The sequence below is a fragment of the Caretta caretta genome, chromosome 12 (genome assembly GCF_965140235.1).
Source record: "Caretta caretta isolate rCarCar2 chromosome 12, rCarCar1.hap1, whole genome shotgun sequence".
Classification (NCBI taxonomy): domain Eukaryota; kingdom Metazoa; phylum Chordata; order Testudines; family Cheloniidae; genus Caretta; species Caretta caretta.
In genome coordinates, this window is record NC_134217.1 from 37,700,435 (window position 1) to 37,722,071 (window position 21,637).

The 21,637-nt window shown below is 49.0% G+C and overlaps 1 protein-coding gene across 5 annotated transcripts; it reads left to right on the plus strand.

The window, feature by feature from the left end:
- The first annotated feature begins 886 nt into the window (after positions 1-886).
- Positions 887-21,376, plus strand: CIBAR2 (CBY1 interacting BAR domain containing 2). Of its 5 annotated transcripts, XM_048816761.2 has the most exons (9): positions 887-1,044; positions 7,245-7,479; positions 8,402-8,470; positions 9,012-9,113; positions 11,650-11,655; positions 15,202-15,306; positions 16,171-16,284; positions 17,297-17,398; positions 20,428-21,376. In XM_048816761.2, the coding sequence occupies exons 1-9, from the start codon at positions 1,025-1,027 to the stop codon at positions 20,530-20,532; spliced, it is 858 nt and encodes a 285-aa protein (XP_048672718.2). In that variant the 5' UTR covers positions 887-1,024; the 3' UTR covers positions 20,533-21,376. The 5 variants fall into 5 exon arrangements, with proteins under 5 accessions (XP_048672718.2, XP_048672715.1, XP_048672716.1 ...); XM_048816758.2 differs by lacking the exons at positions 9,012-9,113; positions 11,650-11,655; XM_048816759.2 differs by lacking the exons at positions 887-1,044; positions 9,012-9,113; positions 11,650-11,655 and adding an exon at positions 1,060-2,628.
- Positions 21,377-21,637: the final 261 nt, after the last annotated feature.

The following is a 21,637-nucleotide window of genomic DNA, read 5'->3' on the forward strand; positions in this document are numbered from 1 at the left end:
TCTATACGACACATGGAGGACAGGGACTAGACACGGGGCTGAACCGGAGCCCCGTATGCCAAACACACTCCACCCCAGGTTTCAGGGGAAGGGGTGGAAGGATGGTGTTTCACATTCAAAACCCCTGGATCTCGACTCTGGTAATGACTTTTGCTTCTGGGTCGCCAGGGGCTGATATTTTGCCACTGTGTCACAGCTGGATTCAAATGCGTCTCAAGGTGGCAGAAGCTTGCGAGGTGCCCCACAAGGGAGACTGCAAGGCTTAGCTGCATGTCACCGCTGCCTTGGCCATGCCTGTGCTGTCTGAGGGGAGCAAAGAGGAAATTCCTCCAGCCCCTAGCGGGGTGTAGGGCAGTGTTTGGGCGGCTCAGGGCCAGGACAGTTTTAATCCACCCTTCAGGCCAGCTGTCTAGTTGTGGAGGAGTTCAGCTCTTAGACTGCATTTCCCTAGGGGCAGGGACTGTGCTAAAGAGAGAAATACACTGTGGGCATTGTGGGTAATACAACTAATTATTCATTATAAAGTTCATCCCCTAGCTTCCCCAGACCAGCTGGGGTTGGGAGAGCTGCGGTGGGGGCACCTCCAAAATCTGGGGTCCTGCGCAGACTCAGAAACCAGGCAAACCCGACCTGCCAGGCCTGCGCCCTGCTGAGCTGCCTGCTGTCCTGCTTCCCAGGGCCACCTTCTGCCGGCTGGCATCTCGCCAGCCGAGGCAGGACGGCACCTGGGTGCTCGGGGAGGGGCAATGCTGTTCTCGGAAGCAGGTGGGGGAGATCCACCCGTTAATGTGGACAGATCTGAAGAGGAAGCAGGGGTAGGCTGGGCAGAGATACAGAACAGGCCCCGTTACCCCTGGAAACCAGAGCCATGGCTCCACCCACATCCCCGGCTCTCTGTTGGTAGCGTTGCCATACCAACCAGGCTGGGCGCGGGTCAGGAGCAGCTGTGCTTTTGGTGGGTCCCTCTGCAGCAGGAGCTAGTGTTATTGGTCTGTGATAGGAAGGCCGGCCCGTCCCTGCAGCCATGAACATCGTCCTTTCCAGGTAAGGCGGGCCGGGGTCCAGCTGCTTGGGGGTGTCCTTTCCCTTTGTCCTCCTGCCATGGAGCCTGCCAGGGAAGAAGCTTGCAGTGAGCGGCGGGAAGCTCCCCTGAGATACACAGAGGCATTACAGTGAGTGAGGACAGCTTGTCTGGGTGGACAGAGCAGCAGGCTGAGAGTGAAGAGACCTCGGTTCTCGTCCCACCTGATGCAAGCCGCTTAACTGGACCTCCGCTTTCCCCTCTGTAAAATAGGTGCAATGATACTGACCTAGCTTTGCAGAGGCTCAGTTCATCCACTTTTCTGAAACGGATCAGGGTCCCCTCCAAGATTTTGCTGTACACCCCAACAATGGGAAGGAGGAGCCTGGAGATTTAAAGGAACATAGTGGGAGGTGCTCATTAATTTCACTGCTTCCTGAGGCGTTCTCACAGGGAAAGCCTGCACTGCAATCACTTGGGGTGACTGTGCTCACGTAGACTGCATACCAAGCTAGCATCAATCTCGCTAGCTCTGGTACCTGCAAAGCTGCAGCAGTCTGGGCTTCAGTGCAGGCTGGATAAGCCCACCTGGAATCAAGGTTAATTACTCGTGCAGCCAGCCCACAGTGGAGCCTGTGCTGGCCACAGCTTCATTGCTCTGGTATCCAAGCTAGCTAGATGAATGCTAGCTCGGGTCCATCCATTCAAGCTGCAGTCACCCCCGATGCAGTGCACACAGACCCTTATGCACAGAGCACAGTAGAAGGTGCGGGGAGGTTTGCATGCCAAGGACCTGGAGCATGGGGATATTTTAGCACAGCGGCTATCTAAGACTTTTGGGGAACCCTGGGAAATAAACGTGAGCAATCTACAAGGCTCAGGAGTGGCCCGTAGCCATGAAGTAGTCAACAGACTTGTAACTGGAAATTTTGCTTGTGTTCTGGTGTCCCTGAGCCGACCTAAGGGCCAAGGGCCTGAGCATGTCTCTGCACAACTCACCGCTTTGCATGCTCGCCCCCGCAACCCACAATTTTCACTGTCACTCACACATACAAACAATAAACGAGACCTATGCTCCTTCAATTAGCACTGTTTGGCTCTCAATGAACAAGTGAGTGTGGGCTAACGAGGGAAGCCGGACATCTGAAAACACGGCCCTAAGCATTTGCATCAAGCTCATGGGGGGCAATGGAGACGCAGGTTTGGCGAAGGGCTCTCACCTACGGCTGCAGATAGCAACCCTAAGGAGAAGCGGTGCAAGAGAAACATCCTGTATATGTATCCTATGTTTAAGAACCGTGTAAAGCAGCAGCAACTTCTGGAAACTTTGCATCTGCTGGAGCTGTTAGACTATGATAACAAACATACACTGAACTGTATTGGAGCCAGATGTTTGACAGCAGAACTAAAGCCAAGATCCAGCCTATAAGCAGGGCCTCAAGCAAGAGACCAGAAAAAACTGGGTCCCTAGAGATACCCAGGCTGCTGGAGGCAGGAGTCTGGCTGTAACTTCCTTCCCCTTCCAGCACTACTGCCAAGGTGAGAGGATCTGGCAGAAAGCCTCCTTCTTCCTTCCCACCACGACCCTGCTACCAGACCTGGCAGAGGTATGTGCCCCATGTGGTCCAGGGAGAAATCAGACCAGGCTGCCAAGTGCCCTATCACTGTGTCCCCAAAAGCACACAGCTCTCAGTAGTAGCTTGGATGGCTTCTGATGAAGGCCACACCCAGTTAGGGTTTCATTATTAGTAGGGTGACCAGATAGCAAGTGTGAAAAAACAGAACAGGAGGTGGGGGAGTAATAGGTGCCTATATAAGAAAAAGTCCCCAGAAACGGGACATCTGGTCACTCTATCTATTAGGGACCTGTTCCTTTTTCCTAGCACACATGAGCGCAAAGGAGCATGTTTCCAAGGCTTGAGTCACGTCAGGCAGCAGCGCCCAGGCCACAGCCCATCGTTTGCCACCCAAGCAGCTCTCTGCAGAACTAAATGTGCAAACTAGCGCTCATCCACATCTTGGTTGTCACAACGCGTTTTGGATGAGAAATGGAAACAAAATTTTTCCACAAGACTCTTCGTGTTGGTCAAAATATTCCAGTTCTGGACAAACAATCGGAACTGAAAACTTTTCAGGAAAACTTTTCAGGTTTTTGGAAAAAAAATGAAACTTTTGTCCAAAAGCCATTTAAAACCCTCACTAAAATTGGCTTTCAGTTTTATTGAAAAGCCTGAAACTCCTTAAGGGGAAATTTAGGGGGAAAAAAAGACCAAGAAAATGTTTCCAACTCTCCACAAAATTCATTGGCATTTTTCAACCTGCTCTAGTGGGGAGTAGCAGATGGGGACAGAGTGGATGGATCTCTGAGGATCTCTCTCTCACACTGTGGTTTGTGGAACGCAAGCACTGGAGAACCATGGAGGTATGTCTTATGGCGTAGCCCACATGGGAAGCGTAGATGAACAAGGTGTCATCATGGAAGGAGAGCAAGGCAGAAGTTAGAGAGAAAAGGGTCGAGGAGAGCTAGGTCCCTCCTACCAATTCAGGGTATTCCCCACAACATATCTAGTATTCCATCCAGTCCTGTTTGGGCTTCCCACCAGTTCCCCGGTGGACACTGCAGCTTGGGAGAACATCTCACTATCAGGAAATATTTCCAGATATCCAGCCTACATTTCTCCAACTTGATTCCATCATCTTTAGGTTTTTATAGGGACCCCCGTCCCTTTGGATTTTGAGGGCCTCGATGTATTTACACTAAATAATTCTGCTCCTTTTGTAGGCTGTTACATCTCTCCTTCTCAACCAAACTATGCACCTTTAAGCTCTTTCCATCTTTCCTCTTAAGTCAGTCCCTCTAGCCCCTGCTCATTTCACTGGCCGTGTCTTTGAACTCTCTCCAGTTTGTCACTCTATTCCTGTAAGGAGGAGCCCAGAACTGAGAGCAATAAAATCACGCTGAAAGACATGACTGGCTACACCACACAGAGGAGACAGAAAGGCCTAGGGGCCGTAGCATGTTTAGTGAGTTTATTCATTGCAGCAAGCCTGGGAGGGGTGGCCATAGTCCCACATTGCCTAAAGCAGCAAATTCTCTAGAGATCCAGCACTGTTTGCCAATGATTTATTTTCAACATGAGGTCAGGGGAAGGCAGTTTACTACAGTTCTGAGCCTTGAAAAATGTAAGGCCCCCCCATGTCTTTTGTGGCAATGAGTCAAGTTTGCATGATGGAGACCAACAGGCTTTATTAGATGGTGCACAGCTGCAGGACTCTTGGCAGAGCTGCTGGGAGAACTAGACACGTAGGCAGACTGCAGCTGTATCTTTCCATTAATACTGCTCTTAAAGGAATTTAGGAAGGTCTTACACTGATAGCTGCGGGATTTGGGTTTCTAGATGGGATGAAGTGACGCGGATTTGAAGTTTATGAAAGGAGCATTCAATAATCGGCTTAAGCCCACCAGTACCAAACAGGGCACTGCAGCTGGGAGATGTGTCAAGAACGCCTGTGAGCGGAGCTGAGTTTAGCACCGCTCCCAGTAGCTCGAGGGAAGGCTTGTTTTTAGCTAGCCTGGAACAGTTGCTGTCTATTGACCGGGAGGGTCTAGGTTCAAGTCTCAACTGTTGCACTATGCAGATCACATACAGATGAGCCCTGCCAGCAGCCCAGTGTGGGGCTCAGCTGCACCAACAGGCAGCCACCCAACGCCAAATATCAGACCCTAGAAGCCAGGCTACACCAAGAGGCAATTCTTTAGCCTCCCAGCCTCCCTTTCATGGGGGCATTTTTGTATCTCAAATAAACTGCAGACGCAAGTACCAGCACTAGAGAGGCTACCTATCCTGCTAGCATGTCATCCTAGTGCTAAGATGCGCACCCAGAATATATTTGCAGGTGCAAAACTGGCACCCCCATGTTTTTAGGTGGGTACAAACTGTACCAGCAAACAGGGAGACCTGGGTGAAAGCTATCCTCCAAATGAGGAAACTGTGCCATGAAATGGCACTTCCCAAACCTTGCACTACTTTAGTCAGGGCTGCTTTTCAGGGCGGGCAAACGGGCAGTTGCCTCGGATGCCAACTTCCATGGGGTTTGCCATAATGCTGTGCCTCTCAGACTCTTTTGTCCTCCTCCGCTGATTGGCCACCAGGGTGGGCAGGTTGCTTGATTTGGAGGTGGGTGATTCCCGCCCCCCCCTTGGCCACTCCTGGGGGAAGGGGAAAATGGGGCACTGAAAACATTTTCCACCCTTGCCGGAAAACTCCTAGCATGGGGTCTGGGTTTAGCCAATCCACATCACTTTTGACAGTGCTGTGATAGACAATGGGCTGCTCTGTAATAATGTATGACTCCTATGTATTTGTTTGACTGTGATTAGGGTGTGCTACTGTATGAAAACCTGGGGTGCATTTAAGAGGCTGACTGCGCATAGGCAGGAAAGATACCGTGGCTTCAGATAGCCACCCAGTGGCTGACACGCCAGAGAGAATGCAAGAGCCTTGGCTTTGTTGTCCTACTTCTGTCCACCAAGGAGAACCAAAAACCCCAGGGATACAAGTCATTCTCCTGAGGGAGGGGGCACTTGTCAGGGGGCTGTTCAGGGGAACACCCACAGACACACACCAGGTTGCCTGAAGAGCTAGGCCATCCTGGGCTCCGCTCAGAGGTTGGCCGGGCGTACACAGACCCTTTTCCTCTTATGCTTTGCTTTATTCCTGCTCTTAAGATTAACCATTTATACTTCGGTTTACGGAGGCTGTTTGGTCACTATGGACCTCTGCTTGTAGACGCCCAAAGGGAAGAACTGCAGATGCCATACCCAGCTGGACCTGCTGAGTAAGCACGAGTGAACCACAGGGTGCTGTAGCCCAGGTCCCGGTCTCAGAGCAGGATAATCACGCGATTCCACCCTAGGAGAGAGAAAGGCATGAAGCCTGACACCTGAGGGGGGGGCACTCAGATGGTACGTCTACACAGCGATAAACCTATGGCACCACGTCTCAGAGCCCAGCCCAGCGGATTCAGGCTTGTGGGGCTCGGGCTGCAGGACTACAAACAGCAGCGTAGATGTCTGGGCTCCGAGTCCCTCTCCCTTCATAGGCGCTCAGACCGTGGGCTCCAGTGTCTACATAGCAGTTTTATAGCCCCGCAGCCAGAGCCCCAGGAGCCCGAGTCAGCTGACCCAGGCCAGCCACTACCATGCCGTGGGTCTTTTATTGCAGTGTAGACAGAGACCAGAGAGGAGATGGGTGCAGCTAGCCCTGGAACTGTGACATATTCCATTATGGAATCCCTTAAAGCCAAGCTTGCCCCTGTGCTGGAACCCCTCAATCGCCTATCCCATAAGGCCCAGCACTGTCATGGGGAGGTCATTTTGAAAGCAAGAGAAGGCACTGTGAGATGGAGATAAGGTGACAGGATGAATTGACTCATTGGGAACCATTATGGACTTAAACAGTACTGCTGCACAAAAAACCCAAATCTTGCTCCTACACATTACAACCAACTCTTGCAACTGATGCTTGTAAAATGTTTGGGACAGCTTTTGGGTCTAGTTGCAAGCTCAAGACATTCTGAACAGCAGCATCTGACAATGTCTTATCACTCAGCGTAAACACAGGGCCCGGATGTGACCTCCTACTGGGAAACTGCTCCAGCTGTTTCAAAGGCAGTCTAGACAAGTGGCCCAACATTTAAAGTTTACAGTTGTCACAGTAGACTCTTGGGTAACAAACCATTCAGCCTGATTTATTGAATTTCTGACTTGGGTTGTTCCTTTTGTGGTTGAGCAACAATAGACAGCCGAGACCCAAAGTTGTGTGTGTGTGTGTGTGTGTGTGTGTGTGTGTGTGTGTGTGTACACACTGAGCAGTCAGGTGCACAGTTCTCCAATCTATGCATACAAATGCCCCATTCCATACATACAAAGGTGTGGTTCTGATGCACACACGAGAGATATCCTGCAAAACTCTGGGCTCAAGTTTCTAAAGCTGGGACATACCAGCATTGATGGTGAACTAACCCAACATAAGCTTTCGTGAGCTACAGCTCACTTCATCGGATGCATCCGATGAAGTGAGCTGTAGCTCACGAAAGCTTATGCTCAAATAAATTGGTTAGTCTCTAAGGTGCCACAAGTCCTCCTTTTCTTTTTGCGAATACAGACTAACACAGCTGTTACTCTGTAACCCAACATGCGGCTCTTTTCTCCCCTACCCAGAGATAGCCAAGTGAGGATCATGGAGAACACAGTGGCCAATGCAGAGAAATATTTCGGCCAGTTCTGTGCGCTGATGGCCTCCTACGCCAGGAAGACAGCCAAGCTGCGGGACAAGTCAGATCTCCTGGTGAAGCAGCTCATAGACTATGCGAACACCGAGAACCCTGAGCTGCGAAGCACCATGAAGAACTTTGCTGAGGAGCTGGCCAAAGTGCAGGACTACAGGCAGGCAGAGGTAAGGAGCTGCCTAGACCCCGCAACACTGACTATGCCAGGATTGACAGCTAGGGAGGCACAATCTGACCATAGTCATGGGAGTTCACGTTGAGGGAGCAATGGACCTGTATGTGAGCAATACAGGAAACGCTAAATATTTCATTGTCTGTAGATATACTGTGCTAGTGTAACCCACACACCTTCTGGGTGTGGTGTTCTGTCCCATCTAGTGGTCCCAGGTTCGATCCTGCCTGCTGACAACCGGGGTCTGTCAGTGTTACACTAGTAACTAGTGTCCTGTCCTAGGATGGCTGGGCTCATTGCTGCTTTCCCTGTTCAGGGGCTGAGGGTATTGATCTGTGCAGCCTTCCTGCTCCTTTCCAGCCTGGAAGGGAGGAACCAAGCTAAGAAGGAAGAATTTTAGGGGTGAATCTATCCCTTATCCAAGATGACAAGCTCTGCATAATCACCCAATTTCTGCTTCTGAGGGGATTATGGGCCATTCTTTGGTTACTATTTGGGGAAGATTCACCCCCTCCCCTTGCACCCTCTTCCATGTCTCACTGTGCCTTTCGTGTTAGGAAAGTGGCAGTGGATTAGAGGGCCTTTCACCTCTCAGGTGTCTGGTTTGAATCCAACTTAGGTCAGGGTTAGGGTTAGGGTAGCATTTAGCGTTGCCATCTGATGGATGTTCAGGGGCTACATGAAACATGTTCACGGCTGCCAGCCCAGCTCCTGTTTTGAGGTCCCTGCTGTAACTGGCGGTGTCGCCAGACGAAGGACTGAATGATCTGGATCCCTTGAGGTGATAGAGCAGAGGGCAATTGCAGTGCTATTCCTTGGTGGCTAGAGGTCCCAACCCTGTCAGGCTATCAGCCAGCCCTGTCTGTACCAAGTACATTATATCCCCGCCATACTGCCTGTGTGAATTTCCCCTGTAGGTGGAGAGACTGGAAACGAAGGTTGTGGAGCCGCTGAAACGGTACGGAGTCCAGCTCAAGCAGACACAGGTACATGCCACATAGCTGTGCCCTGCCACATCCCGTAGCCAGCCGGCCGCGCCAGCCTTAAAAAAACCAAACAAAACACAAAAAGAAAAGGAGTACTTGTGGCACCTTAGAGACTAACCAATTTATTTGAGCATGAGCTTTCGTGAGCTACAGCTCACTTCATCAGATGTTTACCGTGGAAACTGCAGCAGACTTTATATACACACAGAGAATATGAAACAATACCTCCTCCCACCCCACTGTCCTGCTGGTAATAGCTTATCTAAAGTGATCAACAGATCACTTATCAATAGATAAGCTATTACCAGCAGGACAGTGGGGTGGGAGGAGGTATTGTTTCATATTCTCTGTGTGTATATAAAGTCTGCTGCAGTTTCCACGGTAAACATCTGATGAAGTGAGCTGTAGCTCACGAAAGCTCATGCTCAAATAAATTGGTTAGTCTCTAAGGTGCCACAAGTACTCCTTTTCTTTTTGCGAATACAGACTAACACGGCTGTTCCTCTGAAACCAAACAAAACACACTGATCTCATCTCCTAGGCAGAGATCAAGAAGTTCGACAAAGTCAGAAACAATGAGATAAAACAACTGGAGAAACTGGAGAGACTGCGGCAGAAGTCACCCTCAGACCGACACACCCTCGTATCCTTTATGCCACATTACAAACCCCGAGAGGTGCAGAGTTAGCACTTGGTTAGGCAGCCTGATCAATAACGCAGAGGTAGGAAGCCAGGGCTCAGTGGCTTAGGTTTCATTGTGGTTTCTTCCGAATGTTCCACAGAATCCAACAGAATCTGTTGGAAACCGACCTGCGTCAGGAAACCACCCACCCCAGTAAGGGAAAGCCCAGACTGTTGTAAACTAACCACAGGCTTCCCTGGGAACTAGCTGGAGCTCAGAGAAACGAGACGCATGCAAAGGGATTGAGGGTCAGGTGATGAGGTGCCAAGTCCATCTCCCCCCAAACCACTTCCTTATCAAGCTGCAAATGTGAAAGGGGAGATTTCACACGTGCTACGTTTTGACTCCAGTCTGGTCACACGCATCTTAAATTCATTCCCAGACCCACGTTCTGCACATAGATCTTGGAGGGCTCAGTTGCTAATACTCTAAGCACTTCCCCACACCAGCACTCACTGAATGGCGTGTGAATGGAAAATAGGGCAATGTTCCTTTCCAAAATGTTCCTTTCCTTCCGCCCACCCAGGGAAACACACCTTATCATATGGTTTGCAGTGTTTCTGTAGCCATTGTTGGTCCCAGGACAGGAGAAAGGTAAGGCAGGTGAGGCAATGCCTTTTGTTGGACCAACTTCTGTTGGTGGAAGGAACAAGCTTCCGAGCTACAGAGAGCTCTTCCCCAGGTCTGGAGAAGATAACCAGAATGTCTAAACTAAATGCACAGTGGGTCAGTTTATAACCCAGATCTGAAGAACAGCTCTGTGCAAGCTCGAAGACTTGTCCCTGCTCCCGACAGAAGCTGTTGCAATAAAAGATATTACCTCACCCACCTGGTCTGTCTCTTGTTCTTTCAGACTTTCTGGGTGGGACCCCTTTTCAAAGGGATAATCTCGACAGCTCAAGAGATTTGCCTCTGCCTGGCAAAAATATTTTAAATGAGCAACCCCTTCTGCAGCTTTTCCAAAGAAGGCAATTCTCAGCTGAAAATCCCAAAGATCCTCAAGGGGGAAAGAAGAAATTGGATATCTTTGTGTAGACTCAGCTGCTGAGCAAGGTGGCTCAGCTTCTCTGGAAACAAAACATTGCATCCGGGAACTAACATCGGCTCCCCACATAAGGGTTGCATGTCACTCTCTCTTGTAGATTTCACAGCAGTACCATGCTGATTGGGGACCACATGGCCCCCCAGCTCAGCTTTCTACACTGGGCATCATACAGGCTCATGCATCCCTAGGGTCCTGTCCCCAAGAAGCCAGGTGCAATAAGCACTCAGGTTTGTGCTCCTCATTTGCACACACACAGAGTTGCTTGACACTTTTTGAATTTCAATGCCATTTTTCATGGGGGTGGGGGGAGGAATCAAATTTCAGTGCAAAACCTGGCAGATTTTCAACTCCATTTTTCATGAACCTTTGTGTGTTTTCTACCTGTTACAGAGGTAGCTGGAGGTTTGTGAGTTTCCCAAAAAAAACTCATTGAAATTTTTGGGGAAAAAAAAAACAAAAACAGTAAAAAATTAAAAAAAAAGTCATAATTTTTACTGTTTTTTCCACCAACTCTGTAGGTGCTTTAAACAAGAGCTCCTACAAAGCAGTTGTTTGCACCGACAGGTTACCTCCCTCCACTGAGATCACTCCCCATGTGGCAATATTAGGGTGACCATATTTCCCAAAGGGAAAACAGGACACCGTGTGTGGCTGGTCCAAGCTCCCCCCACCCCCGCGTGAGGCTGGGGTCGCTGAAACCATGCCTGCCCCCCCTCCACAAGGCTTGGGTCGCTGGAACCCTGCCTGCCCCCTGTGTGAGGCTGGGTTCACTGGAACCCTGCCCCACCCCACAAGAAGCTGGGGTTGCAGGAACTTGACCTGCCCCCCTCCCCCGCTAGAGGCTGTTGCTGTTTGCTGCAACCCTGCTTGTCACCCCTCCTCCCCTGTATGAGCCCTACCTCCCCCGCCCCCGCAAGGGGCTGGCATCTCCACTCACACCCCCCCCCAAATTCCCCCGCACCGCACTTTTGACAAAAGTGGGCATTTATCCCGTTTGCTCTTGCCAACTGATCCAATTGTCAAGAGTAAAAAGGGGACAAAGGTCCACTATTGCCAGAAATGTTGGGACAGCCAGGACAGGGCTTAAAAAAGGGACTGTCCTGGCCGAAACGGGACGTATGGTCACCCTAGGCAATAAGTGGTGTTCCTTCCGGGCTGATCCACTGGTCTGATTTAAAAGGCACTCCAACAAAGTCACAGGCAAAGCTCGGCCTGTGTTTTATAGGGTGGATAGTTGCCATGTTTGCCCCAGGGTGAAAATCCTCTTTCAGAAATGCAATCAGGGCAGTCAGTGTAAGAGGACAAGATTCCTTCCTGCCCACAAGCATCTGACAGTAACTGCTCAGTTCAGGTCTTCTGGGCTCAGCTGCTCACACAGACACCAGCACAAGGCTCAGTGTGTCTATAAACTCTCCCCTTCTCATCAGATTATTCCTTGACTCCTGCCATCAGTCCCAGGTAAGCACAAGTTCCCCTGGGTATAATATTTGTCCTGTACCCAGGATAAAATTTCAAGCAATGGACAGTAAAAGATTGTCAGGATAAAGCACAGGTGAGTTCTAAAGAGACACACAACCCAGGGCGGGACAGGACATTTTTGAAACCCTCCCTATGGTATTTATAACACTGGATGGCGCTGGTGCAGTCAAGACCCAATTCTTTCCAATAGCACCAGGAAACTGGAATCTGGCTTTTTTCTCCCATCCTGGGCTGTATTGTCAATTTAAGCTGTAAGCGCACTGCAGAAAGGACTCTCTCTCACTGGTCAAAAGTTCTCTGTGAAAACTAGCTGTTTGATGGAAAATTGGGTTTTCAGTTACACCACATTTCTTTTTGTGAGAACAATGAAAAATGTTTTGGCTGAAAATTCAGGGTTTTTTTATTATTATTAATGAAAAGTCAAAATTTTTCATGGAAACTCCCCCCCCCCAATATGGCAACCACCTCCCCTCTTCCCACACACATGTGCAGAGCCTAGCACAATGGCACCTGATCTCAGCTGGCACTTCTAGTAGGGATTCATTTATCACGTACACTGTTTAGACCAGCGCCATTGACAGCAGTGGAGTGACTCCTGACTGACACCAGCGGGAGAGGAAAACTGGGCCTGAGGTCTCGGAGGGAATGTGCAGTGGACACACTAGCCCTGAGTGGCCCCTGTTTACTCAGTAGCGTGTGCAGCATGACAGTAAAGGGTTAACATTTGGATGCATCGCCTTCCGGGGCTGGGTGGAGGCTTACCCTACAGTTTTGTATTCAAAGGAGAAAAAAAGAATGACTGAGCACCACAAAGCATCAAAATACACCCACCCTGCCAGCCAGCTTCCTTTCTGCTTTTTCCCTACCTGATATTCCACCCCCACTAAGGCAGGCTTTATTTCACCTCCCAGCTGCTTTTCTTATCAACACACTAATGCACCATGCTCCACTGGTCCAGATTTTACGCCACATGTTTAGTACCTGAAATAGCCCTGCCATAAGTCTCATCCATTTTCCTGTAATGACGTTCAGTGCTGATGGATTTGCGCCTTCCCTCCTGCAGCTAGAGAGAGAGGAGGAATGTCATGCAAGCTATAGAACCCTTTGTACTGGAAGGGAAAATTGTGGTAGGGCTCCCTGAGGGTGTCTGCCACCATGGGGATGCAACTGACCCCCCCCCCGAACATACCCACAAGAAACATCCTTCTGATTTCATATTCTGCACTCTCCAGCCACCTCCCTCGCCTAAAGGAACCACCACTGGGTAGTTTATAACAACACTTAGTTCTCACATAGGGCTTTTCCACTGTAGATCTCAAAGTACCCAACCAAGGAAAAAGAAAAGGAGTACTTGTGGCACCTTAGAGACTAACCAATTTATTTGAGCATAAGCTTTCATGAGCTACAGCTCACTTCATCGGATGCATACAGTGGAAAATACAGTGGGGAGATTTTATATACACAGAGAACATGAAACAATGGATGTTACCATACAGACTGTAACAAGAGTTATCAGGAAAGGTGAGCTATTACCAGCAGGAGAGCGGGGGGGGGGGGGGGGGGAAGGAACCTTTTGTAGTGATAATCAAGGTGGGCCATTTCCAGCAAAGTCAGTCTCATTATCCCCATTTTACAGAAACCAGGGAAACTGAGGCACAAAGACAGGGGGAAGTGACTTGACCAAGATCACACAGCAAGTCAGTGACAGACCAGGAAGAGAACCCAGGAGTCGTGACTCTCAGTCTCCAGCTTTAGCAACTAGCTCAGCATTCAAAAGGAAGATGTAACCTATCCTAGGAACCGAAAAAGGAAGACCTGACTCCACAGACATTATCTGTTCAGGACCCAGTAGCTCCTCATAAGAAGCTTTAAAAAACATAATAGCTAGAACCAACCCTGCTGCTGTAATAGCAAATATTCTCTGCATTGTACTTCTGTAGCTTAATTTACGCTGACTAAGGATACATGCAGGAAGCCAGGTATCAGCTACTTACAAGCAGAATTCAAGGCTTACTCAGCAGATGGGCTTATGAATGTGCAAGAACAAATTGGGCCTGTGGCACCTATCTGGGCATGTGCAAATGTGTTAACTCGGGTGCCTCGGTGTGGTCAGTGCACAAGCAAAACAGGTCTCTGCTTTTTAAAATTCAGGCCCCATGGCTATCTGCACCTTCTGTTTATTCCGCATCTGAAGATGGAAACGATTGCAAAGTCATATACAGAGAATTAGGGGAATAATAGGAAGATGGGAAATAAGCAGTAGGAGCAGATGAACTCTTAGAAAACTAAGATCCTATGGTCACGCTAAACCCCCAGCTGATAAAAATCACAGGGAGGAGACACATAGAGAGCATATATGCCATGTAGGCTGAATTGGTTCTCAAGGAAAAGGGCTAGGTAAATCCCTGCTGTCACTCTGCCAGTTTCAGTGGAGCTCCCTAGGGATGAATTTGGCCTAGATCTCTCATAAAGGTTTTCACAGGGCTTTAAGCTTATGAAACTACAGCCATAAGACGACATGTTGGGCCACGGTCCGTTCCCCCATGAAGCATATGTGCCCTACTGCCCTCTGCTGGATAATGTCAGGCCTGCTAAAAAGCATGCACGGATATCACCATCAAGTGGTGAAACAGAACAGGGATCTAAGCATGGGAGCACGTCAGAGAGAGATCACATCAGCCCCAGAGTGGCTGCAGCCCCAGGAGAGAGACACTGGGTGAGTTTCAAAAGAAACCATTTACCTGATCATGGTATTGGCTTTGCAATGGGAACGTAAAAGGTTTTCTGTTCTGCACCCCATGCTCAACCAAAGCAGGCCAACGTCAGACCTAGGGAAGTTTGGATTCTGTGATGGATCCAGGATCTGGCCCTTGAACACAATATTGGACTGAGGCGTTTGCACGGCAGTAAGGCAAATGCTTCCTTTCTAAGGTGGCTCATTGTAAGCCCTAGCATTGCTCCACAAGCATTAATCCCAGGGCTGCTTTATAACAAGGGTTTACCAGGGCACAGTCATTCCCCCAACCACCTCCACACTGGGACAGGGAGGCTTATGGATTTGACTGATGGGGGAGCTTCCACCATAACCATGTCTGGGTCTCATTGCTGATCCCTGTGCTGCAGTGCCTCTGGCCTGTCTACCCACCTTAGGGCTCTGTATGCGCCCCATGACCAGCATATCTGAGCACTTCACAATCTTTAATGTATTTATCCTCACAACCCCCTGGGAGGTAGGGTGGTGCTATTGTCCCCATTGTACAGATGGGGAACTGAGGCAGAGAGAAGATAGAGGACATGTCCAAGGTCTCAGGAAGTCTGTGGCACAGCAGGGAAGTGCACCCTGGTTTCCAGGATCTAGGCTAGAGCCTTAACCACAGGACCATCCTTCGCCCAGTCTTGTAATTCTATACTCTGCTCCCACTGAGATGCCTTGCTCCCCGGTGCCCATGCAGTTAACCCCTTCTGGATCTGAAGGAACAGCATAGGCACCATATGATGCTGTGCTTCCCTTGGGCTTTTTCTCAGGCTGAGTCAAACGTGCACAAAGTCTCAGTAGACGCCAGCCGCACCACCCAGCAGCTCAAGGAAACCATCGATGAGTTCCAGAAACAGAAACTGAAAGACGTCCAGGTAAAGTTCGCTGTGAAGCATTCAGAAAAGAGCTACAAGAATTATTCAAGGTCTGGGAAACCTGCCCTACAGTGAAAGACTAAATCTGTGTAGCTTCTCAAAGAGGTTAAGAGCAGACAGAGCAAAGAGCCTTCTTCTATCAATGAGACAAAGGCAAGATCTTGTGACTACAAGTTGAAGTTAGGTAAATTCAGACTAGAAATAAATGGCACTTTTTTCCCTAAACTCTGATGGTAATTTTAACCATTGGAACACATTAGCTAGGAATGTGATCAATTCTCCATCCCTTGAAGCCTTTAAATCAAGACCGGACATTTCTTTTGGAAAGATTTGCTCTAGGTCAGACAGAACTGCTGGCTTTGGCGCAGGAATCTCTGGGTTAGGTTCTCTGGCCTGTGTTACAGGAGATCAGACTAGAAGATGATCACAATGGTCCCTTGTCTTAAAAATCCCTATATCCCCCCAGGGCTCAGATGGATTAGGGCTCCATTTGCTCTGGGGAATAAAGACTTTTAGGAGCAGTTTTGACTGTACAGCGACCATACTTTGGAGTTGGGGTTCATTCCTCCTCATTTCCCCACCCGTTTCCTTTCTAGTCTCTTACTGCAGCCACCATCCACATGGTCAAAGCAGAGCAAATGGAAATGCCTCCAGAGCCCCGTGATGCCGCTCCTTAACTGGCCAAAGGGGGCGCCCTTAAGTACCATCAATGCTGTTGAAGAGGGCAGGGTACTTGGTGCTTTCCGTACATGACTCGTCTTTCAAGGGGTTTCGATAATTAGGAGCAAGAAAGGGGTGGCCCACATTACACCCCACCCCCACATTCCTTTCTTGCACCCCACCCCCACATTTCCTTTCTTGCAGAAGATTTTCTCAGACTTTGTCACCATCGAGATGGTTTTCCATGCCAAGGCTCTCGAGGTCTATTCCAGCGCCTTCCAGAAGCTGGACGATTATGACTTTGAAAGAGATATGGAGGTACACGGGTTGGAAACACACGGTTTTATTAGAACACTTGTACAGCCATGTCTATCAGCAGAGCTTAAAACATGTTGCCAACAGTAAATGAATCCCTAACACCTCTTAGAAGTAGGTAACCTCATCCCCAATATAGAGATGGGGAAACCGAGGTACACGGCAGCGGCATGACTTGTGACCTTGGATGATAAGTCTGTGGAAGAGAACCCAGGAATCCTGAGTCCCAGCCCCCAGCTTTGGCCACTGGATCAACACTCACTAGATCAGATGTAACCTCCACCCGCCCCAGTCTGAGTACAGCACATCAGTCACGTGCATGTTTTATTCACAAGGAGATAAGATTTTAATGAGCAATTTGTATTTCTGAGGCGCCTGTAATTTTCCATCACACAGGATCATCTCAGATAAAAAAAGCCTCATCAAGTCCATCCCTCTACAAGAAGATATACCCTACATTAAATCAGTACAATGCCTGCTCTGTGTGTATATGTTGTTCAAGCAATTGCACGCTTCCGGCTAACACAGGGGATGCTTAGTGGCAGATTGCGTCCAGCCTGTAAGCTGGCGCGCAGGGCACCTTCCCCTTCGTGCAGGCACCAGGCACAGATGCAGCAAGGACTCCTCACTGCTAGCAACCCCTGGGGCACAAGCCACTATGGAGGAGCCAGGGTCATGGTCCAACCCCAGCCAGCAATGGAGGGAAGAGCACACGCCTTCTCACGGGCTGGTGGCATGTGCCCACCCCCAATGCAAGCCAATGCCTTTGGTTTGATTAAATCAAGCTGAGTTTTCCAACCCTCTCTCACAGCTGTTTTGCATTTGCTCCCAATTTAGCCCTGTGTGCCAGTTATACCTACAGCAGCTAGGGAAGTCACAGAAACCGAGCTTGCACAGCTCCCTTGGCTTGCTTGCATTTATTCCCTGCACTATTACTTGGGAGACCCCCGCTTGCATGCCAGGTCTTCATCTATGGCTGGCATTGACCCTCATCATTGGTGTGTTGCCTTCCTAGGATTTCAGAGCAAAGATCCAGATTGCTTCTGGAAATTTCGATGCCAGGCCAGTGAGCACCACAAACCCTTCCTCCACCCTGCCATGGTCCGCCAGCAGCCAGGTGAGAGAGACGCAGCGACGGCATCGGTTGTCCCCTATTAAGCTTTTGGCCTTGGATTAGAGCCCGAGCCCAAGGCCGTCCCCCCAGTGCTCAAAGAAAGTAAATTCAAACCACTCCGGTGGAAAAGTGACCCCTAAGGAGGAGATTGGCTGTCACCACTTCCAAAGCTGAGCTCATGGAGTGCCACCCATGTACTCCCAGACTAACATTGGAGTCATTGCTGATTGGCTGTCTTCTCTAATTGTCTCCCTCCCGCTCAGTCTCTTCCCTCTTTCCCCTTTCCCTGGCCCCCATCGCCTTCCTTTCCATGTACCCTATCCCTTCTCTTTTCTTTCCATTTAGCTGAGCCTCTCCTAGCTCAGACACCAGAAGGAACCATCATGACCATTTAGTCTGACCTCCTGCGCATCGCAGGCCACAGAACCTAACACTCCCCCACCCCCCGCACTTCTATGGTAGGCCCCTAACCTCTGGCTGCGTTACTGAAGTCCTCAAATCTGGGTTTAAAGACAGAGTTACAGAGAATCCACCATTTCCTCTAGTTCAAACCTGCAAGTGACCCCTGCCCCAAGCCGCAGAGGAAGGCACAAAACCCAGGATGTCTGCCAATCTGACCTAAGGGAAGATTCCTTCCCAATTATGGCAATCTGTTAGACCTTGAACATGTGAGCAAGACCCACCAGCCAGGCACTTACGAAAGAATTCTCTGTAGTTACTCAGAGCCCTCCCCGTCTAGTGTCCCACCTCCAGCTGTTGGAAATATTTGAGGATAGCAGTCACGGATGGGCCATATGCCATTGTAGGCAATTGCATCATAAACTTATCAAGCTCAGTCTTAAAACAGGTTAGTTTTTTTGCCCCTATTACCTCTTTGGAAGGTTGTTCCAGAACTTCATTCCCCTGATGCTGAGAAACCTTTGTCTAATTTCAAGCGTACATTTATTGATAGCCCGTTTATATCCATTTGTTCTTGTGCCAACATTGGCCATTAAGTTGAACAACTCCTCTTCCTCCCCGGTGTTTCTCCCTCGGATGTATTTGTAGACAGCAATCAGATCTCCCCTCAGCTTTTCTTTTGTTAGGCTAAACAAGCCAAGCTCTTTAAGTCTCCTCTCATAAGGCAGTGACACAGGGTCAGGCCAGATGGCCACAGGAAAGTGACTGAAGGCAGATATATTAGCCCCAGGTTAAGTAGGTCCCTTTTCCCTGGGTAAGGTAACAGGGAAGGTTCCAGAAAAATCAGGAACTTTCTGGAAACAATTAAGGCAGACAGGCTGATTAGAACACCTGCAGCCAACCAAGAAACTGCTAGAATCAATTAAGACAGGCAGGCTAATCAGGGCACCTGGGTTTAAAAAGGAGCTCACTTCAGTTTGTGGTGTGCGTGCGAGGAGCTGGGAGCAAGAGGCGCAAGAAGCTGAGAGTGAGAAGGCGTACTACTGGAAGACTGAGCATTATCAGACATCAGGAGGAAGGTCTTGTGGTGAGAATAAAGAAGGTGTTGGGAGGAGGCCAGGGGAATTAGCCCAGGGAGTTGTAGCTGTCATGCAGCTGTTACAGGAGCCACTGTAAACAGCTGCAATCCACAGGGCCCTGGGCTGGAACCCGGAGTAGAGGGCGGGCCTGGGTTTCCCCATCCCTCCAACTCCCTACTTGATACCGGAGGAGTTGACCTGGACTGTGGGTTCCACCAGAGGGGAAGGTCTCTGGCCTGTTCCCCGATCCACTAGGTGGATCAGCAGAGACTGCAGGGATTGTTGTTCTTCCTTTTCCCCATGCCGGCCCGCGATGAGGCTAACTGAGCGAATGGCAGATTTGAGCCACGAAAGTGGCCAAACTGAGGGCTGCTGTGAACCTCTGAGGCGAGCAAATCTGCCAATAAGCGCAGGACCCACCAAGGCAGATGAGGAACTTTGTCACAGCAGGTTCCCCATTCCTCTGATCATCCTAGTAGCCCTTCTTTGCTACTCCTCCCTGCCTCCAAAAAATAATCGTGGTATTAACGTGACATTTGTCATCACATTGCTCACTCTACTTGTGTGTTCTACCCCTTCCCCCAACCTGCGTCTGTTTTGTCTCTCTAGATTGTCAGCTCTTCTGGCAGGGAACTTCTCCTGTTCAGTGTTTGTGTAGCACCTAGCAAAACGGGGCCCGTTCTTGGTTGGTCCTTAGGCACTACCGCAGTAAACGTGGTTAACAACAACAATGTACCCAGTTATGTAGTACTTGGCTCAAGGAGCCCAGCTTAACAGTATTTGGGGAACTGGCATAAGTTAAGCTCCTTTTAGAACTGATTTTGAAAGTTACAGATAAGGAGGAAGGATATTAAACAGCTCCTACCTTGTTTACCAAAATATATAACATCTGCTATTAAAAAGCACCAAGACAAGCATCTTGGCATATGACGATCAAGGAAGCGTGTCACAGTAAAAAAGGTACAGGAAATTTAAACAAATATTTAACATATACATACCGAGAAAATACTATTTTGTAGCTAATGCATGAGCAACTAAGAACTTCAGAGGGGTCACTGAGCTGTGGATACATTTGGGGGTTCTTTCATCTAGCTAAACCCCAAACTTGTTCAAGTTCACCCCAGCCCATTTGACACAGCTCTAGCTATGATCAGAGATGGGCCTGGTCATGATATATGGAATCACAGTTTTTCTTGAATGGGAGATATTTATTAAGAAACAAACAGATTCCTACACAGCTCAAGTTCCAGCATGGCTTGCTATTGTTTACCAGGGCCTACACCCTGGCTAGAAGTCTGTGCAGCATAGAGTTAGATAGCGGCTGGATCATGTAACTAAGTAAAGATAGCATTGTAGGCCCAAGTATCAAAGTTCAGATTCAGATCTAAGTTTCCCCACAATCTGAGGGGTGTTGGCTTGGGTCCCCTCTTACTGGTAGCCTGAAAGCCAGATTTCAGGCTCGCTGGTGCAATTCTCACTAAAGGAAACCTATAGCAGAAGAGAGGAGATCAGAATGGTAGGCTGCATAATGGCTTTCTACATCTTCATTTCTAGAGCGTTCGGAGCACTCTACAGAGGCAGGAAGACAGTGAAGAGGACTCCGAAGAGAACGTGTTGCAGGATGTCAGCAATCCAGAATATGCACAGATTAGGCGGTAATTGGACAGCAGGACTAACCAGCCACGCTCATGAGAGCTGGATGTATTTATTCTTAATTTCACTGTACATTCCCTTATTGAACCTTAGATTTTCTGTGAAGGCAAGGAACTCTCAATGAGGCTCTTAAGCAATTTGGAACCTCTGTGAATGCATTGTTCCCAAGCACTGCGGAGGCTCTAATTCGGAGACTGATTCTTAGTACTAGGGCGGAACCAAAAGGTTTATTTGCAAGTTGAACATCCTCTGGGATAGCATGTGGGGTGGACTGTCTGTTGGCACTACTCTGTGTTATTACAAACCAGCAATGGACCTCAGGTTACACACCATTGTGCACGTACATCATGCACTGAGTGACTGAGTTCCATATGAACAAACAAAACCCGCTGGCTGAAGTCTGGGAAAGCAAACTTGTACCCAACTCCCAGAAACAGCTATGCTCTGAGGGGTGCATCTCCCACAACTGAGTGGGATCCCTGAAGAAACAAAAACCCTCATCTACCTATTCAAAATAGCCACTTTAAAGGCAGGTCTGAATCTCTCACCAATGAGACATGTAAAAATCACAGCTTACTTCCAACTAACATACATCGTCTTCTTTACAGAGTTCTGTCTACAAGTCTGTCCAATGGGCACATCCCAGTAGCATGCAGGATACCAATGTTATACTGTAGGATATTGACTATGTCAGAAGTATAATCGCATTTTCCCACTACTATAATTTTACCTACTGATTAATTAACCGTGTAAATATGGTTAGCTCAGTGGAGGTTACCATGCAATTGTCAGTCATTCACTCTTTGCTGCAGTTGGCTATTTCCATGTGACATAATAAACAGTTATTTTATTTGTGCCCTCATTTATTTTAGCGTGGGTGAAAGGTACCAGATTGCTGGCCCTGGAGAATGAAGGCCTCTGGGTAGCTCCAAAGCAGCCATAGCTTGGGCAGCTTCACTGCAAGTTTTTCTCACGTGCCCACAAGCATTCTTCAACCCTTCCAGCCGAGTCCTATCTCAATGGCCTAGTCAGTCCGTGGCATCTCTCCTGTGACTGCTAGCTAGGGGGCCAATTACTGCCGATTGTTGGGATGTTTTTTCTGACAGGGACC

Excerpts from the sequence above, each read along its gene's own strand:
- CIBAR2 (XM_048816761.2), top strand. The coding sequence starts at position 1,025 with ATGAACATCGTCCTTTCCAG. Across the intron at positions 15,307-16,170 it reads AGAAACTGAAAGACGTCCAG|AAGATTTTCTCAGACTTTGT; the intron begins GTAAAGTTCGCT and ends CCTTTCTTGCAG. Across the intron at positions 17,399-20,427 it reads CATGGTCCGCCAGCAGCCAG|AGCGTTCGGAGCACTCTACA; the intron begins GTGAGAGAGACG and ends CTTCATTTCTAG.